This window comes from Squalius cephalus (genome assembly GCF_949319135.1).
Source record: "Squalius cephalus genome assembly, chromosome: 18".
Lineage (NCBI taxonomy): Eukaryota > Metazoa > Chordata > Actinopteri > Cypriniformes > Leuciscidae > Squalius > Squalius cephalus.
In genome coordinates this window covers 25,907,059-25,926,693 of record NC_137139.1, presented here as the reverse complement: position 1 = coordinate 25,926,693, position 19,635 = coordinate 25,907,059, and the positions used below count along the sequence as shown (strand labels likewise).

The following is a 19,635-nucleotide window of genomic DNA, read 5'->3' as shown; positions in this document are numbered from 1 at the left end:
TGTTCCTAAATCACCCAACATTTTTAAGGAAGAAATAAGAAATTATATTTTGCATTAAGAAAATTAGTCATATTGTTGGACTTTTTTTTTTTTTTTGGTTACGAATTAAAAACAATTTTGGTAACACTTTACAATAAGGTTCATTAGTTAATTAAGTTCATTAGTTGTATTTGTTAACATTAGTTAATGCACTGTCAACTAACATGAACAAACACTGTACAGCTGTATTTTTATTAACTAAATACTGTACTGTAAGTGTATTGCTCAGTTCGTGTTAGTTAATACATTAACTAATGTTAACTAAAGAACCTTATTGTAAAGTGTTACCACAATTTCCTTGCTCAACTCTCATTACTGTGTAATGCATACTGATCTTTTAATTTTGAGGGTAAAATAGTATGTGATAATATTAATAATGTTTTAGTATTAATATTAATAATAATAATAATATTTATTAATTAATAAACCAATTAATGTTAGTGGTGATTTTCATATAATAGTCATTTTTAAATAAATAAAAAAATATATATATATTGTTCATACATTTTAATGTTCTTATATTAAATTAAAGCATAGTATAACAACAAATACTACCATGATGTACTTTACATTTACTTTTTTGTATTACAGTAAAAATAATTTGATAAGAATGTTAATAATGACAATAATGTCCCAATCCCAAAAATAGGCTTAATTTTCATTAAGCAAAATAAAAATTTGTTTCAATAGATTTTGTGGCTAAAAATGACCTAGACATTGAACTGTGAATTACTGTGTATTGAAAATTGTGTCTCTCTTTTTTTTTTTTTTTCAGCTTTTGCAGAACTGCAGACCGATATCAATGAGTTGACGAGTGATCTGGACCGGGCTGGTATTCCCTATCTGGATTACCGCACATATGCCATGAGAGTGCTATTCCCTGGCATCGAGGACCATCCTGTGCTCAGAGAGCTGGAGGTGGGCTGCGGTTTACTTTATTTAATGCAACATGGGTGCACACTTCGGTACCATGTGACACAATCATAGCCAATCTTACTGGATGTTTAATAAACGGTTATATGGGGCAGGATTTTGGACCAGTGAGATTTCACTTTGAGCGGGGCTACGCAGCTCAAGTCCATACCAATCCACCATCAAAATGTCATTTCTGATCAGACAATGGTGTAGTTTACATGTGATCTTTTAATATAAATGATGTATTTAAGGAATTTAGTTTATTGACAGTCTAGTTCATTGACAAAGATGTTGTTGTGTGTTGCAGGTCTCTGGTAATGGGCAGCTATGTGTTGAAAAAGCTCTGAAGCTGTTTGGCCAGCTGATAAACAACAAGGTGTTTTTGTTGACATTCATCCGTACGCTGGAAATGCAGCGCTCCTTCTCCATGCGCGACCGCGGCAATGTGGCGTCGCTCATAATGACGGCTCTACAGGGTCGACTGGAATACGCCACAGATGTGCTCAAACACCTGCTCTCCGACCTCATCGACAAGAACCTGGAGAGCAAGAACCACCCCAAACTACTACTCAGGAGGTTTGCTGTTTACTTCATTTTTTTGTGTTTTTAGTGTTAGTTTTTCAATTGCTTTGTAGTTTTTAATTTTACCTGTGTCATATAGCTGTTTGTGCATGTAAACAATCAAAGTCCACCCCAAAGGGAGTGAATCTCTCTAGCAAAAAACACCTGCTTTGAACACCTCGCTTGTAGTGCTGACATTTTTTTTCTGTGGCATGTATATGTCACCATGTAAACTTTGCATAATTCCCACCTACTGGCTAGTTTGGCTCGCTCTTAAACATTGGTCATTATAAAGCCAGTGTATCAGACGTAGGCCAGTAAGCGTGTGTAAACCTCACTCCCCTGGCCTCAAGAGGCGTGCTAGCGACTGACGCTAACGGCTTCAGTCCACACTGGAGACCCAGGTTCAAATCCCGCACGAAGCGGGTTGAGTAGAATGGGTTACATTTGGTGCTGTGACCCAAATGGGAGTGAGGTTTAGAGGGGTTAGTGTAACGGGCATAGGCTAGTAAGAGCTGAGTGTGTAAACCTCATTCCCCTGGTCTCAAGAGACACACGCTAGTGGCTGCGGTCTTTAGTGTCCTTGTTAGAGTGCCCTCCTCCCACGCCGGAGACCCAGAGTAGGACCGGTTACACCAGAAATAGTTTATCACCATGCTGAGGAAATGCAGTTTTTTTCACTGTGAGAGCAAAACATCATTACATGGACTTTTTTAACACTATTTAAAAAAAATAAAAATGTTTAACACTATTTCTCAGCAGTAAAAACACAACCTTTTCTTGTGTTATCACCATTTTTCTAGCAACTGGTTTCTGAATCATGCAGTTCGTTGCAGGTCGGTGTGTTGATGGAGAAATGACACAGTTATAACATATCACATAAATAAAAATATATAAAATATCACTGTGAAACGTCCTGCTCAAGTCGTGCTTACGGAGGTGGTTCGGGTTGATCAGCTTGTTCTTCTTGACTGTCATTACGAACTGATACAGCAAGTGACACCATAGTTACAGTAGTTTTTACAGCGGCTCAGGAAGCCTTGGGACTCACCTGTTATGGTAAGGGTCGTTACAATTCCGACACATGTCTAAGCGGTAGATCAATCACAACAGACTGAGGCCAGCTGACCAATCAGAGCAGACTGCGCTTTCTGGAAGATGGGTTTTAAAGAAACCAAAACTAAAACAATATAAATTATGACGTTTTTTTTTGTTTTTTTTTACATTAAATCATGTCAACATATTCAGACCCCATAAACCTGTAAATAAGTCAATTACTAACTGATCTTAAAGTGTTGCGCTGGTATCTTAGTCTAGCATTATAGCTATATTGACTCATGATCCATTAGTCTGCTTCCCTCCAGTCTCTCAGTACGACCCAACTGTCAGTGTCACTTTTCATTTGTGTGCCACGTACTCATAAAACATTCATGAGCAGCTCAAATCCACTTGTTTTTTCCTCTCTCGTGCTCTCGGCTGTCCTTTATGCTTTCCCTCTAAATTCGTATAGGTTTTTCAAAGTCTTTCCAAAGCAGCGTATCAACTAGAAGATTTAGACTAATAATGATTAAACAAAGAGTTGCCCGAGGGCTAACACACAGCACAGTCCGCGGCTGATTTCATTACGCTCCACTTGATGGAGGCCGAGTGTGTTTTAGTGTAGCTGGAGGTGATTTGTTCCTGCTGACTGCGGCGTTATATCAGCTATACATCACACTTTGAATATTCAAAGCAGACAGGCCAAACAAACACCGCAGCCGTTCCTCGTTCGCGCTCTCTCGCTCGTATTGAATGATTTTCGGTGTTTCGTTACGTGACTCAGCTCATTAATAGTCACAGTAAATAGATGCGGGGGGAATGTGGATTACGCCGTTATTTAACGTGACAGACGACGCGTCTCTCTCATTATCTGCTGTCGTTAGGAACACAAAACACTAATCCCGCCGCGCTGGCAAGGCTGGGCCATGGGGATCAGGGGCCCGTGGTTTTAGATGACACTTTTTCCTTTTTTTTCCTATTGGAATTTAGGAGATTATTGATTCATCATGCTCCTCTCTGTCTCGTTCGCAGCTTCTTGTCTTCACTTTTACACAAAGCATTTGGAAAACAAGAAGGCTGTTTTAGAAAGTCTACAAATCCGTCTCTTTCTGTTGTGTTTTCATTTATTTACTGTTTCCTTCCTTTTCCGCTATCGCTTTCGGCCACGCAGTCTCCTGTCAGTGTTACGGTTTAACGAACACTGCTGTTTCTGCGACTACTGCTGGCCTCCACTCCCTCCACATCGATTGGGCTCCATCTCACTAATTTTCTTCTCTGTTCCTTTAATAAAAGGCATTTCTCTCTCTCTCTCTCTCTCTCTCTCTCTCTCTCTCTCTCTCTCTCTCTCGTTCTCATTTTCTCTCCATCTCAAGCATTTTGATTTCAATTGATCCGTGTGGACGAACCCTGCCCTTCTTGTGACCTCTTTCTGTGTCTGCTCCTCATCTTAACATTTCTCGGATAATGGAATACATCTGGAGCTTGTCCCACCTCAGTGAGCGATTAGTTCGCTGGTGTTCTTCTGAAGAGCGAACGGTCTTATTTCATGTTGTACTGATAAATTTAGCGAAGAATTATGGCCCAATTTGTTTTTTAAAAGCCGTTTTTTGCCAGTCAGGGTGTGCACTGTAAAAAGTGATCAGTTAACTTTTTTAAAAAAATTGAGGAAACCCATTGCCTTAAAATTATCAGGTAAATAAACTTCATGCTTAATCCAAAAAATTAAAGGGATAGTTCAGGTCAAACCGTTCTTGTCTGACAGTCATATCATGCAGGTCTATGGTAACGGTCTCAAAGAGCATGCACAGAGTCCAAATTAAAACAATTCCCCATCGTCCAAATTAAACAATTCCCCATCGTAAGTACACATTGACGGCCTAAGACACAAAACGAGCGGTTTGTGTGAGAAAACGAACAGTATTTATATCGTTTTTACCTCTTATAACACAACCACGTCCAAGTGATCTGAGGGCGCGGGCGCTTCCTGCTGTGTGACGTGTACGCAGACTGGTGCATAGATATATATACACTAGATGTCGCATTAAAGACATTCGTTCCAATGAACTGCCGTAGCCAAGGCGATATCTAGTGTATATATCTATGCACCAGTCTGCGCACACGACACACACCAGGATGCGCTCGCGCCCTCAGATCACTTGGATGTGGTTGTGTTATAAGAGGTAAAAACGATATAAATACTGTTCGTTTTCTCACACAAACCGCTCGTTTTGTGTCTTAGGCCGTCAATGTGTACTTACGATGGGCAATTGTTTAATTTGGACGATGGGGAATTGTTTTAATTTGGACTCTGTGCATGCTCTTTGAGACAGTGACCATACACCTGCATGAAATGACTGTCAGACAAGAACGGTTTGACCTAAAAATATCAAAATTGAAACTACTGCGGAAAAAAAGACACCTACATCTTGGATGCCCTTCAGGTAAGCTAAAACATACCAAAATTTAATTTCAAAGTGAACTATCCCTTTAAGTAATGTGTAATTTTCAAGTTCACATAACTTTTTTTTTTTTTCAATGAAGCAGTAAGTTTATTTACTTAATAAATTTAAGGCAACAGGTTTCAACACTTTTTAACATGATTTGTGACCTTTGACCTTTACCCATAATTCCATATACTTATATATGTACAGTGTGTGTGTGTATGTATGTATGTGTATATATGAAGAGTTCAGATGCAAAAGCCTCTAAGTGCCATCTGAAATTTTCTTCTAGAATGATCATTTTTATCAAGCTTGTATATTTAAGTTCAGTAATTTCACTTAAATGACAATTAATAGGTTATTTTCATTGCTATTTAAGTGAAATTACTGAACTTAAATATACGAGCTTGATAAAAATGATCATTCTAGAAGAAAATTTCAGAGGCTTTTGCATCTGAACTCTTCATATATATATGTACTGCATATATAACAAGCTTTGTCCATCCACATGGGCACCAAGGCTCAACGTATCATACAGCACAAACCGCTAGGCCACTGCTCCCGCTCCCTTTTGCTGGTTTAATAAAGAACAAAGATCCACAAGTAGTCGACTTCGAGCTGACAATCATAACGAGTGAACTACTTTTATGTGTGCAATTTTCTTCATGTAGGAACAAAGGATATTCATGTGTGTTAAGGAAAATAATGAATGTCAAAGATGCCTGTAGGGCAGTTGCTTGCAAATGAGACATCTTTTAAGAATTAGACAATATCAACAGAGAGACTAATTTATTTTCATAAAGTGACCCACTTGCATTTAATGATAACCGACTGTGAAAAATAACAAGGGCCTGTCTGGTCTCTGCTGTCATCAGAGTGGCTGTACGTTTCATTTTAAATAGCCTAAAGCATAGATGGCATTAATATTTGCTTGTCTATTATTATGTTTTATCTTTATTTGATTATGGAAGATATGGAGACACTTATAAGACTCGGGCTTGTTCTGGGCTTCTGTTTCCATGAGGATCAGCAGGGAATGTGATTGTTTTCAGCACTGACTGATTCATCATTTCAGTGGGAAAGCCACAATAAATCAAATCTCTGTCGCGCAGTGTGTAAAAAGATTTTTGTTGGCTTTTTGCTACTCTTCATTGACAGAGACATTCGAGAAAGGACAGAAAATTGCATTGGAGAAAGAGAAGATATGTGGGATTAGGTTCTAGCTGGATTCGAACCTGCATCTCCTGAAACTCAACCACAGCTGAACATATCGAGTCCATGGTTTTGTTTTGTGTTGTTTTGTTTTTAGCTCTGTTCTGCTTAGTTTTGTCTCATTGTGTTTCGTTTGTTTGTTCTGTCTTGTCTCATTTTGTTTCGTCTTGTTTTATTTCGTTTTGTCTCATTTTGTTTTCTCAGTTCTTCCTTGACCTTTGTCTGACGTGTCCTGTTTGTTTTTAATATAATGTTCAGAAGCTGTTTGTGGTGTGTTACAGAGTTAGTGTTAGGGGTGTGACGGTTAGTATATAACTGTGAGACCGACGGTTATAGTTAGACACCGTCATTAGATCTCTATAACCGCCAAAACCGTGTTATTAAAATATTTTTTACAAATATTTTTTGTCATAATGTTTAAACACTAATTAAAAACAATTGTTAACAGTCTGTGTCATTAATGGTCTACGTCGTTTCCAACTGTATTTGATTCTTTGCCAAGTCCCAACGCAAGTTTTGTTTTGTAAATCGTCAGACATGATTTTTACCACTTCATTAGGTTTTTCTTTGTAGAAAGCCTTAATTTAAAGCGAATTTCGTTTTGTACAAATTGTATCTTAATTTTAATAAATGTTTCATCAACCAATTGAATGTATTTAATAAATAAAAAGCAAATGACAATATAATAACCGTGACATGGAGGCGCCGGTGCGCCGCGTTCACTTGCATTGCATTGTGAACTAGAGCGCATCTCATCGTAAATGAATGAAACTCAGCGTAGGCCTATGCCTCATACATTAGCATTAAATATCTTTGCTGCATCCTTTCTAGAACAGACAAGGGCTTTCTTGCGGCTCGCATCAGCAGAGCATTGCATCGTCCATAGGCCGCAAAACAATCAGCGGATGGCGGGCGGGTGCGGCTTTGAAATTTGGTAAAAAAAAACGTTGGTGCGGATGATGAGTTTTTTTAACTAAGTTCAAACTAAGTTGTCCTATAACAGACGAACGTCGCAACGCCCCGCCCCCGACGACGGTTATGTTACGAACCGTCACATTTGACTCACGTCATAACCGTCATCACCAATTCTGAAACCGGCACACCCCTAGTTAGTGTAGTATATTTTTGTGTCACCCACATGAGCATCATGGCTCAGTTGATCGGTGCTAAACACTAGGCCACAGCTCTTACTGTACTTCACTGAACTTTTGAGTTTTCTTTTTTGTCTTTCTCTCCCTCATGTTAATATCTGTGGAGGACTGTGGCTAAAAATGGAACAGCTCCATCGCCTCCGGCTCTCTCTTGCTGCTGTTTGTGTGTGTGTACATGTTTTCACCTAATGAGATTTGCAGGCACCCAGAACCACTCGGAATGGACTATTAGTGAGACACATTGTGTTGTGTCGCCCCTTCAATGAAGCATTCCTTTACCCCCCTTGAGACACACACACACACACACACACAGCACACACAACTCATAAACACACTAATAGCTAATAAAACCCTCATGTTCATTAATGCAACTGTTAAAAAAGAAAGCAAGCAAAAAGAAATCTAAAACTGCTGAAGAAAGAGGGAAAGTAAATTTTTATGAGCAGACAGAGGCAGAATTACAAAAAAGCCTGGTGTGATGAAGTTTTAGAGAATGCAAAAACTCATTTAGGTGCTCAAATAGCTACTACAGTTTATTCATTCTCTCAGTCGGAGGCAGCCAGTGTGTTTGTGCTTCCTGGTGAAAGAAAATAGTGATTTGGTCTCAAAAGATTTCCTTTAAAGCATCAAATTGTCAATGAAGTGGGTCTGAAATAAATATTTGAAGCCAGATATTGACTCTGATCCCCTGCAATGTGAAATATGTCGTGCACCAGGAGAGTGGCCAATTCCTGTGTGCATTTGAAAATGTCCGGCCAATTTCCCGTTCATTTTGCTTGTTAGAACTCAATTTCCAGCCATTTGTGAAACTAGTTTATGGGAAGCACAAAACCGAATGACTCTAATAAACTAGTTTCACAAGGATACTGCAATTTGAAAGGGTAAATTTAGTTCAGTAACTGGTTATTTAGGTTGTATTTGTAGGGTTTTTCCCACTCCCTCATCATCTATCATTGATGCATGATTGACTGAGACAGGAAAAAGACAGGAAACATTCTTGCAAGACCTGATGCAACCAGCATCAAATGCACTGTCATTGTAGTGTATGTGTGTGTCAGATCGCATAACTCACTCATACTGACACACACACACACACTCACTGAATGAGTGTCACATATTGTATGAATGCACTCATCAATGCACATATACACACAGGTTCCTCTTGCTCCCGCATCCAAAGTCCCTCAGCTCACAGACCCAGAGAAAAACAGGTAGAACACAAAGGCAAGTTGACAGGCTTAAAAGAGAATATATAAACATAACCGTGTTTTGTATAGACCGCCACACACGCTGCTGAATAAAACACACAAATACGCTCTGTCCTTTAGAAGAATCACACGGACAGGCGCTCAAGTCGTCTCAAACATGACGACTTTCCTTCATTTCACTCCATCTTGCATCACTCCTTCTATTTGCCCATCTCTATTCTCTCTCATTTCGTCTGTATGTGAGACTGCCATTGATTTATTCACTAAACCTTATTCACTAAAATGCACCATTATTAAATGAGTATAATTTGGCAGCCTCGTTATTCGACAGCCATGTGTTCTTTCAGTAAAATTAGCATTTATCATCCACTAATGCATTAACCTAGATGAGTGAATACAAAAAAAAAACAAATGCAGAATAATGCAAATCACATCATCTTTATGTTAATGGACTCTTAACTTCTGAATATACAAACTCGAAACCCCTCAGTGCACTAATAACTTGTTTTTTTAAAGCAGTCCATCCACTCAGTGGCCATCATGACTGTTTTCTAGTAGCTTCTGTCCACTTGAATGTGTAAAATCACCAAATCTGTCTGTTACGCTAACGGAATGACAAAATTGGTCCCCGCCAACCAGTAGTTTATCTCAGGGACCATCTTTAGGGAAAATGCAGTTTGCGTGTTTGCATTTCGTCTGCACTGTTTTAAAATGGTCGGTTAGTTTATCTGCATATGATTTAGATAAATACAGATAAACAAGATTATTCATGGTCATGTGCTGCTATTGTTTTGTGGTTTGCTTTTTGCAATGTTTCAAGTTTAGTTTCTTTCTTTTGCGATATTTTTGAACACATGAGTTTAGTTGGATTTTTCAGCAGAGTTTTGTCATTTCCCATGGTGAAGACGAATTGCATGTGGCGTGGCGTCTCATTAATATCTCAGAAAGACATTACATAGAGAGCAAATGGAGACTCTTGCTTACGTCTTCTGCTTCTCAGAGAATAAGACCCCATAAACTCTTGTATTTCTGCTACTGTTTCAGAAATATCAATAACAGCTCACACTGTGCTCATATTTTTCAAGATAGCAAAGTCTGTAATCAATGTAATATATTTCTACTTTTATTTCTTCTGAAGAACTTTTGGGAAAACCTCTAAGAAAAAGTTAGTACTTAAATAAGAAAGTATTTTGAGTTGTGAAAGAGCGACATATGAGCAATAAAAATGTCCAGCAAATTCTTGTAGAGCAAAAAAGACCAGTAAGCTGATTGGCTCTTTTAATAGGAGGGCGGGGTTTATTTTTTCCTCTTTACATGTATACTGTCTCTGTTACACTAATCACTCCCTTTTTTGTAACATCATACACAAGTGTTCAAAAGTTTGCCATTAGTAAGTACATTTTAATTTTAATTAATGCTTATTCATCAAAAGTGACAGTAAAGACATTTATAATTTTACAAAAGATTTCTATTTCAAATAAATGCCGTTTTTTTTTATTTTTCTACTTTGTTCAAAGCATCCAGTAGACTGATTTCTGAAGGATCATGTGACACTGAAGACTGGAGTAATGATGCTGTAAATTCAGCTTTGCTATCACAGAAAAAAAATGAGAAAATATATGAAATAATTAATAATATTTCACAATATTACTGTTTTAGCTATTTTTGATCACATAAACGCAGCTGAGCATAAGAGACTTCTTTCAAACACTGTCTAAAGTCATCTGGTCACATGAATATGCAGCGATTACAGTTTATCACCGTCACCTTGTCTCACTGATCAGCGCTCGCTCTCACGTGTGACCCTGAAGCGTGACCCCCCCTCGAACAGAATGCACACACGTGCATACTCCCAAACACACATACACTCTCCCACACTCTGTGTTTGCGGGCTGTCTCAGCGGTGTAATCATAGTTATTTCCACATGCATTAAGAGAGTCATTTTCTGGTGCTGCTGTTGAGTAAATTGCCGGTGTGCTCCACGGCGGCACAACGGAGTGTGAGCGCATAACGTTGCAGACATCGGCGCCACAATTACGCAGCTGATATTACATCGTCCGGTGATGCTTATGAGTGTTTGTAATGCCCATAAGTGAACATAATACTCGCTGCCACAAACACCCGAGCCAGATAGAGACAGAAAGTATTTTCTGGGGTGAAAGAAGAAATGTTTTGCAGGCAAAGAGAGATATTGGTATTCCACAGGCGCGCTCAGCCGTCAGAACGAGGGAATAACCCTTTCATGTATTTTTCATGCTCGTTAACCACTCCCGTCGGGGTGCTGTTTGTTCTCTCTTCCTCTGTCTGCCTTATCTTTCCCCCTCTCTCTCTCTTCAGTTTTCCACCTGCTCTGTATTCAACAAACCCTCGGCTCTTCCTTTTTGTCTCTTCCCAAATTATTGCCCACAACTCTAGAGAACCCCGTTTGAGTCGTGTGTTTGTCGTTTGTGGGTTTGTGTCTGTCTCCTGCCTCAAAGCAACAAAAAAAAAAGAAGAAGGAAAGAGACAGGGGGTGGTCAGAAGAAGTAAAAAAAACTGATATATGGCCAAAAAGAGTCTGGAGTGATTGACAGGGAAGGAAGCTAGCAATGTTTTTCTCACTTTCTGTTTTCCTCTTATCAAAACGCAGCCGTTATTAAAGGAAAAATGAAAATGCGCTGGTATTCTTTGAGATAAGTGTCAACTTTTGTGTTTCAGGACGGAGTCTGTCGCTGAGAAGATGCTAACCAACTGGTTTGCTTTCCTGCTTCATAAGTTCTTGAAGGTAACTGGCCTCTTTGACTTCCTCTATAAGTACTAGTCTCATGGAGACAGACTTTTGACTCTCAGCATGAGGTCTGGTTCACTCTCCAGCTTATTCAGGCTCATGATCAACTAGAGTTTGTATGTTTGTTGGAGATCATTCAAATAATTGGAGTCTCTACAAACAGTCATGAGAAATATCAAAGACATTAATGTGTGTAGACTTTATGGTCAGACTTTAGAGGTTTAGCATTCAGTTGTGCTTCAGGATATCCTGTTTACTTGCTGTTGCTAAGTGCCTTGAACTAAAATATATTTTTATATCTTTCCATGAATGGGGAAAATCCAGTGAGTAGTTAGGCAGTAGCAAGACTTATTTTAGTAACATGCAAACACAAATTTGCTTCACATAAAGTCAATTGGGAATTGCATAAAACCAATCAGATTGTAAGAACGCTTTTGACTTTTTCATTTTTTTTTTTTTGGTCCAAAATAGATAAAAGTCTACACACTACATACTGCATACTAACTGTAAACATTATGCAATAATAAACACTTAAAACAGTAGTCTGCTACATTGTTGTGACAAGGCCTTATTAGATTGACCACATGACCTCATTATGTAAATATAAAATTCTGTAAATTATATAATTTCAATAATAATGTAGTTATATTTAGCTTTTTTTAATTGTGTGTAAAATGTCTTAAATGTAACCCAAAAATGTAAATTCTGTCATCGTTTACTCACCTTTATGTCGTTCCAAACCCGTAAGTCTTTTGTTCATCTTCAGAACACAAATGAAGATATTTTTTTATGAAATCTGAGAGATTTCTATCCTTCCATTGACAGTCTACGCAACTACCACTGATCATAAAACTAATCCATATTAAGTGAGTTTTTAGTCCAATTTTTCTGATGGGACACGATCGCTTTATATGATGAACAGATTTAATTTAGGCTTTTATTCACATATAAACATTCATCAACTCACACATCAGTTGTGGTAAATGGAAGTACAGGTTCGAAAATCTTACAGGTTCGGAACAAAATGAGCGTGAGTAAATGATGACAGAATTTTAATTTTTTGGATGAACTAACCCTTTCATATATTGTTCAATGTCATTGTTAACACAGTAATAAAAGCGGATTTTTGTTTGTAATATAAATATTTTGTAATACTGTAAATGTATTTGCTGTCACTTTTGATCAATGTAGTGCAAATTTGCTGAATATAAGTGTTAAAATCTTTTTTTTTTTAAACAAACACCAAACTTTTGAACGGTAGTGTACATACTATATACTACAGACATAGTACAAACCTTAGACAAGTCAGTGTGATTCCAGTAGTGATAAAGTAATAATAATAATGTGTGTTTGGTGTCTGTGTCTACAGGAGTGTGCAGGCGAGCCTCTCTTCATGCTGTACTGTGCTATAAAACAGCAGATGGAAAAAGGTCCCATAGACGCCATCACCGGAGAGGCCCGATACTCCCTCAGCGAAGACAAACTCATCCGGCAACAGATCGACTACAAGACGCTGGTCAGCATCACACTAATACAAATAGTATCTAATAAACTCTTATGAAGGTCAGTGCTGTTACTGTATGTGTGTATGAAAGCAGGCAGTCTGGCCTAGGGAGGGTAGTGTTCATTAGTCTCTCATACCCTGCTAAGGCTGAGATTGGGGTCCTGCAGAGGGTGTGAAATTAGATTTCTCGGGCCAGGAAATGGCCTTTTCCAGAGCCCCGCTCTACGGTTTCACCGACCACTGCCCAACATCTTATCATCCTCATCCTCTTTTTTTCCCCCTCCAGATCTTAAACTGCGTCAACCCGGAGAACGAGAACAGCCCAGAGATCCCGGTCAAGGTTTTGAACTGCGACACCATCACGCAGGTCAAAGAAAAAATTCTGGATGCCGTGTATAAGAACATGCCGTATTCACAGAGACCCAAAGCTGTGGACATGGACCTGGGTGAGTTTAACTGCATTGCAGGATTGAGTTTGATATTGCTTTTATACAACAGTTCCATATTTAAGATTTTAATTTAAAGTAACTAACATTTAGATATTATTTTAAATAAATATTTTGAGTTATTTTGAGTTTGTTGCACCAAAAATGCACTTCCGAATGAAACCACAGTTGAAAATAATCTGTGTTTTTGAATGAATTGTTGAGTGAATGAATACATTGTTTCATAGACTGTCATAAAAACCGTCACTTGTTTTGTTCCTTAATTTATCCGTGTTTTGAAGGAATGAGTTGACTCAATGATTACTCAGTCATAAAGAGTCACTTACTTCATTCCTGAAGTAATCTGTGTTTTTGAACAAATATTTTAAGTGAATGATTCACTCATAAAGACTGTCACCTGATTCATTCTTTAATGAATTTATGCTTTTGAAGAAATCGTTTGAGTGAATAATTTAATTTACCCACACCTCGGGTCTTGGCCACTTGAGAGTGTGTGGACCCAATAGGAAGTGCGCAAGACTGTCCCAGGTCTGAAAAATGCCAAAGTGCAGTACACTTACACACTAAGTCCACACTATCTTTAACAGTGTCAGCGTTTTTAATGAATCGGTTGGCTAAACGATTCAGTTACTCACTCAGAAAGAGTCACTTTTTTAATTCCTGAATGAATCAGTGCTTTTAAAAAAAAAATTTGAAAAGTCACTGAAAATTCTCAGCACTTTGGACTGAATATCAGTGATCTTGGCCATTCAGATTCGAGGGTAGGATTAACTTTAATTAATTAACTTTTTTGTAATTGATACATTTCAATACAGAATGACCTCAAATTTTTTCAGAAATGTCAACTAATTTTGATTTAATGTTGTCTGTAATGTATAAACAGTGATGGAAATGTACAATATTTGTGCACATACACAAGCAGGTGCATGTGTGACCCAGGTAAAAGCTGACAGACGGCACTGACAGACTGACTCCACATTTTATTTCTGGCACACAAACGGCCATCTCACACACACACACGCCACACAAAAGCCCCCTGTCAGCGGTGCAAATCATCCTTCCAGCACCTTGGCCAGAGCAATCTCCTCCATGATGATGTTCTGTCTCTGTAGCTGCAGAACTGGCATTGCTTTTTTGTGCGTGTGTGTGTGTGTGTGTGCGTGTGTATGTGTGTGTGTGTGTGTGTGTGTGTGGCATCATCTGTGCATTTGGCAACCACGTAAACTAATAAACCCCATTCAACAGAGGAGAAAATCAATGATCACTCTCGCTCTGAGCCTCTCTATATCCTATCAGCTCTCTCTTTAGCATTTAATTATACCCTCTGCGTGTGCACACACACATTTCTAACCCATGTGAAAAGACACATTCAATGCATTGAATCAAATCAATCTGCTTTGAGCTGGAGGAGGTTCACTGTGTCTGTTTTAATTCCAAATGTTTGATTTTTCAGAGTGGCGTCAGGGACGAATGGCCCGAGTGGTCCTGCAGGATGAAGACATCACCACTAAGATTGAAAATGATTGGAAGAGACTCAACACTCTCATGCACTATCAGGTACAAAAGAGGACACACGCGCTCATATATAATCTCATGGTGCCCTCTTCTGTCTATGTGAGTAGACATTAAAGGGGACGTATCATGGACTTTCTTTGCTCTATTGATAAAAAAAACTATTTGATGTACAAATATGTAGACATACTCATCCGTTGTCGATACATATATATATATATATATATATATATATATATATATATATATATATATATATATATATATATATATATATATATATATATATATATATATGTGTGTGACCCTGAAGCACAAAACCAGTCTTATGTTGCACGGGTATATTTGTGGCAATAGCCAACAAAACATTGTATGGGTCAAAATTATAGATTTTTCTTTTATGCCAAAAATCATTAGGATATTAAGTAAAGATCATGTTCCATGAAGATATTTTGTAAATTTCATACATTAAATATATAAAACATTTATTTTTGTGAATGGATGCAGCACTATCGCCAATAGAAATGGACAACTTTAAAGGTGATTTTCTCAATATTTCGATTTTTCTGTACCCTCAGATTCCAGATTTTCAAATAGTTGTATCTCGTCCAAATATTGTCCTATCCTAACAAACCATACATCAATGGAAAGATTATGTATTCAGCTTTCAGATGATGTATAAATCTCAATTTAAAAAAAAATGACACATAAGACTGGTTTTGTGGTCCAGGGTCACATATATGAAAATGAGTCTGGAATTTTTCTCAGTTAATTTTATTTGGCTTTATGGATGTTCAGATAGTTTTAACTGGAAAGTGAGATAAAAACACTGATTAAGAAAACCATTTTTGGATTGAATTTATTGAAACTAAACTGCTAAATAAACAGGTCCTTCAATTGCATGGTGTTGGTGTCACAACCGTGAGCATAGTAGCATATTCCTGCTTATGTTTATACATTAATCAGTGTTAAAAAACTTGGTGAACTATGGCACCTTGAAAGCATCAGGAATATTTAAAGGTGCTCTAAGCGATGTCACGCATTTTTTAGGCCAAAACATTTTTTGTCACATACAGCAAACATTTCCTCACTATCCACTAGCTGCCTGTCCCCTGAACACACTGTAAAAAAACGCGGTCTCTGTAGACAGCCCAGGCTCCACAAACGGCAAGAAAATCAAACTGGCCCAGCCTGGACCACGAAACATACAGCGAGGGAAATAAGTATTGAACACGTCACCATTTTTCTCAGTAAATATATTTCCAAAGGTTCTATTGACATGAAATTTTTACCAGATGTTGATAACAACCCAATGAATCAGTACATAAAAAGAAACCAAAACAAATAAGCTCAGAAATTAAGTTATGTGTAATAATGTGAAATGACACAGGGAAAAAGTATTGAACACATGAAGAAAGGGAGGTGCAAAAAGGCATGGAAAGCCAAGACAACAGCTTAAAACTATTAGTAATTAAAAAGCAATCCAGCCCCCTGTCCGTGCAAATTAATAACAGCTGGTTCAGTCCCAACGGATGGCCTACAAAAAGGTCTCATTGCCAAGGTGTCACACAAGACACATCTCATGATGGGTAAAAGCAAAGAGCTGTCTCAAGACCTTCGCAACCTAATTGTTCCAACACATAATGATGGCATTGGTTATAGGCGCCATTCTAAGCTTCTGAATGTTCCAGTGAGCACTGTTGGGGCCATAATACGGTAGTGGAAAGACAATCATTTCACCATAAATTTGCCTCGACCAGTGCTCCTCGCAAGATTTCTGACAGAGGAGTGAAAAGAATAATCAGAAGAGTTGTCCAAGAGCCAACACCAAGGTGTATGGCGTTTTTAGGGTAATGTGCAGTGCCATTTCTCCTTCAAAAATATGGTGTGTATTATGGCATCCAAACAATTCAATTTTGCTCTCATGTGACCACACTAAATTCTCCCAGTATTTCCCTGGCTTTTCCAAATGTTGTGCAGCAAACTTTAAACGAGCTTCAACATGCTTTTTTTCTTCAGTAATGGAGTCTTGCGTGGTGAGCGTGCATACAGGCCATGGAGGTGGAGTGCATTACTTACTGTTTCCTTTGAGAACACAGTACCTGCTATCTGCAGGTCTTTTTGAAGCTCTCCACAAGTGGTCCTTGGCTCTTGGACAACTCTTCTGATTATTCTTTTCACTCCTCTGTCAGAAATCTTGCGAGGAGCACTGGTCGAGGCAAATTTATAGTGAAATGATTGTATTTCCACTTCCGTATTATGGCCCCAACAGTGCTCACTGGAACATTCAGAAGCTTAGAATGGCGCCTATAACCAATGCCATCATTATGTGTTGGAACAATTAGGTTGCGAAGGTCTTGAGACAGCTCTTTGCTTTTACCCATCATGAGATGTGTCTTGTGTGACACCTTGGCAATGAGACCTTTTTGTAGGGCATCCGTTGGGACTGAACCAGCTGTTATTAATTTGCACGGACAGGGGGCTGGATTGCTTTTTAATTACTAATAGTTTTAAGCTGTTGTCTTGGCTTTCCCTGCCTTTTTGCACCTCCCTTTCTTCATGTGTTCAATACTTTTTCCCTGTGTCATTTCACATTATTACACATAACTTAATTTCTGAGCTTATTTGTTTTGGTTTCTTTGTATGTACTGATTCATTGAGTTGTTATCAACATCTGGTGAAAATTTCATGTCAATAGAACCTTTGGAAATATATTTACTGAGAAAAAGGGTGATGTGTTCAATACTTATTTCCCCCGCTGTAACAAACAGTGTTCCAGCCAATAACCAACAAGAATGATTTGGGGGTGGGGGTTGGGGGGTTAGTCCGCATACACATGAAGGGGGGTGTGGGGAGTGGAGGAGAGAGAAGCATGAAGAGGGGAGTTAGCTAGAGGAGAGATGTCCTAGACAACGACTAACGTTCAAATTATATTCTCTTTAATTTTGATATGGCCGACACACGACCAAAGAGACGACGTTTCAATGAACAAATAGCAAAGAAGTATATTGTTAGAAGGAAGCACGGAAGGGAGGGGGAGTGGACGGGATGAGGAGGAGGGGACAGTAAATGATGAGGAGGAGGGAGGGTCGAGCCAGCCTCTGTTTTGTTTGACAATACTTTGAACGTCTACAAGAAGTGACGTCACCCAACATCGCTTAGAGCACCTTAAGAGAAACGTATCAACAAGGACAATGTGCTACAAAAGTAATCCTCTGTATATCCATTTAACTCCACAGACTGAAACAATTAAGCTGAAGCAAACAAACATTTCCTTTATCTCCCAGTGCTCCAAAATGTCTCGCTGTGAGTGTTTGGCTCCAGGGAGACAGACGGCTGATCTCTCTCTGAATCACACTACACAGGACAGTATAATAGAGGACAATTATTGAGCTCTGCGACTGAAAATTTTAAGTGTGGCGGCTGTGAAAGCGCTTGAGTGTGTGAGAGAGAGAGGTTGTCCTTTACCTTCAGTGGATTAATTACAGCCTTTACCTTGTCTTTACTTCAGACACCACAGAGACAGCACACGTCAGAGCAGGTACCTGATAACAGTGTTAGAGAGAGAGAGAGAGAGAGAGAGAGTGTCCAGAGTCCTTGCCACAGGGCACACATATTCTCATAATTACTTCTGAAAAAGCTCATCATATGTGCTGTTACAATGTGAGATATGAGGATGTTGAGGTAGAAATGAAGAGAGAACAGAAAAAAGGAAGTGTCATTTCTAGAGTGTTCCACACTGCCTTTACAAAAGTTTACCATGGTAACCAGATTTTATTCTTAATACAGTGAAACAATTTTTGTTTTGTTTTTTAAATCAAAATTTAAGAAAGATCTCATATTATAATTTATACATATATAGAGTAATATAAAGTATTGCACTATAAGAGTGGAGTAAGGTCTATTTTAAGAGAGGAGACAGTCTAATCACTAGCTTTATTAGGTACACCTCGCTATGACCCTCGGAACTGCCTTATTTCTTGGCATAAATTCAATAAAGTACTTGAAACATTCCTCAGAGATTTTGGTCCATATCGACATGACAGCATCATGCAGTTGCTGCAGATTTGTCAGCTGCACATCTCTGATGCAAATCTCCCATTTCACCACAGTAATGAGATGGTGACCATATGTAGACCTTTTAATAAGTCTCTATGAAAGAGCAACATCTGAGCAATTCAATTTATGTCACTTTGTGTGCCAGTGTGTAAATAAATCACAAAATGTTTTGCTTAGGGAGCTGTATATTAACTATTTGCTATATTAACTCTTACTGTTTCCACAGGGACCAGTGAAATAGAGAGTTTAGAGAAAGAGAAGAGAAAACAGAAGGCAGGGAGCTTTAAAGAATACCACATTAAAATACAGGACTCCTACGCTTTCCACAGAGGCACCCTCACCTCTCTCCTGAAATACTACGGATATGCTAATCTCAGCCATTCGTTGAGTTCCTCAATATAGTAAGGGCATATTTTAAGAGAGCAGACAGTATAATCAGCAGCTGTGTTCTTCTAACGTTTGGTGCTGTGGCTTCATAAACCTGTGGTCACCATGTTCTTTTCTGATTGCTCATTTTGATTGCACAGGGTTGATTAGAGCACTAGCCATGAAAAAGTTTCCATCAGTCTGAATGCTAGCGTGGACGTATTTCTCTAGGCTCTGCTTCTTCTCCCACTCTCTCGCTCTTTCTTCTTTTTCTCACTCATCCACTCTTACTTGAAATCAGTGAGCGTCTTGACCTTGTGTAGGCTGAATGACATTACAGGAGACTGGCAGCGTGTCCCTGACGGGCCACTGTACTCTTCAAATTTCCAATTTAAATAGTTGGAGCAGCATGAGA

The 19,635-nt window shown here is 38.6% G+C and overlaps 1 protein-coding gene across 1 annotated transcript in view; it reads left to right on the top strand.

The window, feature by feature from the left end:
- The window catches only part of plxna2 (plexin A2), a 175,135-nt gene that overhangs the window by 140,100 nt on the left and 15,400 nt on the right, over positions 1-19,635 (top strand). Inside the window, exons 20-25 of the mRNA XM_079849341.1 lie at positions 815-957; positions 1,262-1,530; positions 11,264-11,330; positions 12,703-12,849; positions 13,124-13,283; positions 14,737-14,840. Of these exons, the coding sequence (XP_079705467.1) occupies positions 815-957; positions 1,262-1,530; positions 11,264-11,330; positions 12,703-12,849; positions 13,124-13,283; positions 14,737-14,840 (890 nt within the window). The remainder of the gene's footprint in view (positions 1-814; positions 958-1,261; positions 1,531-11,263; positions 11,331-12,702; positions 12,850-13,123; positions 13,284-14,736; positions 14,841-19,635) is intronic.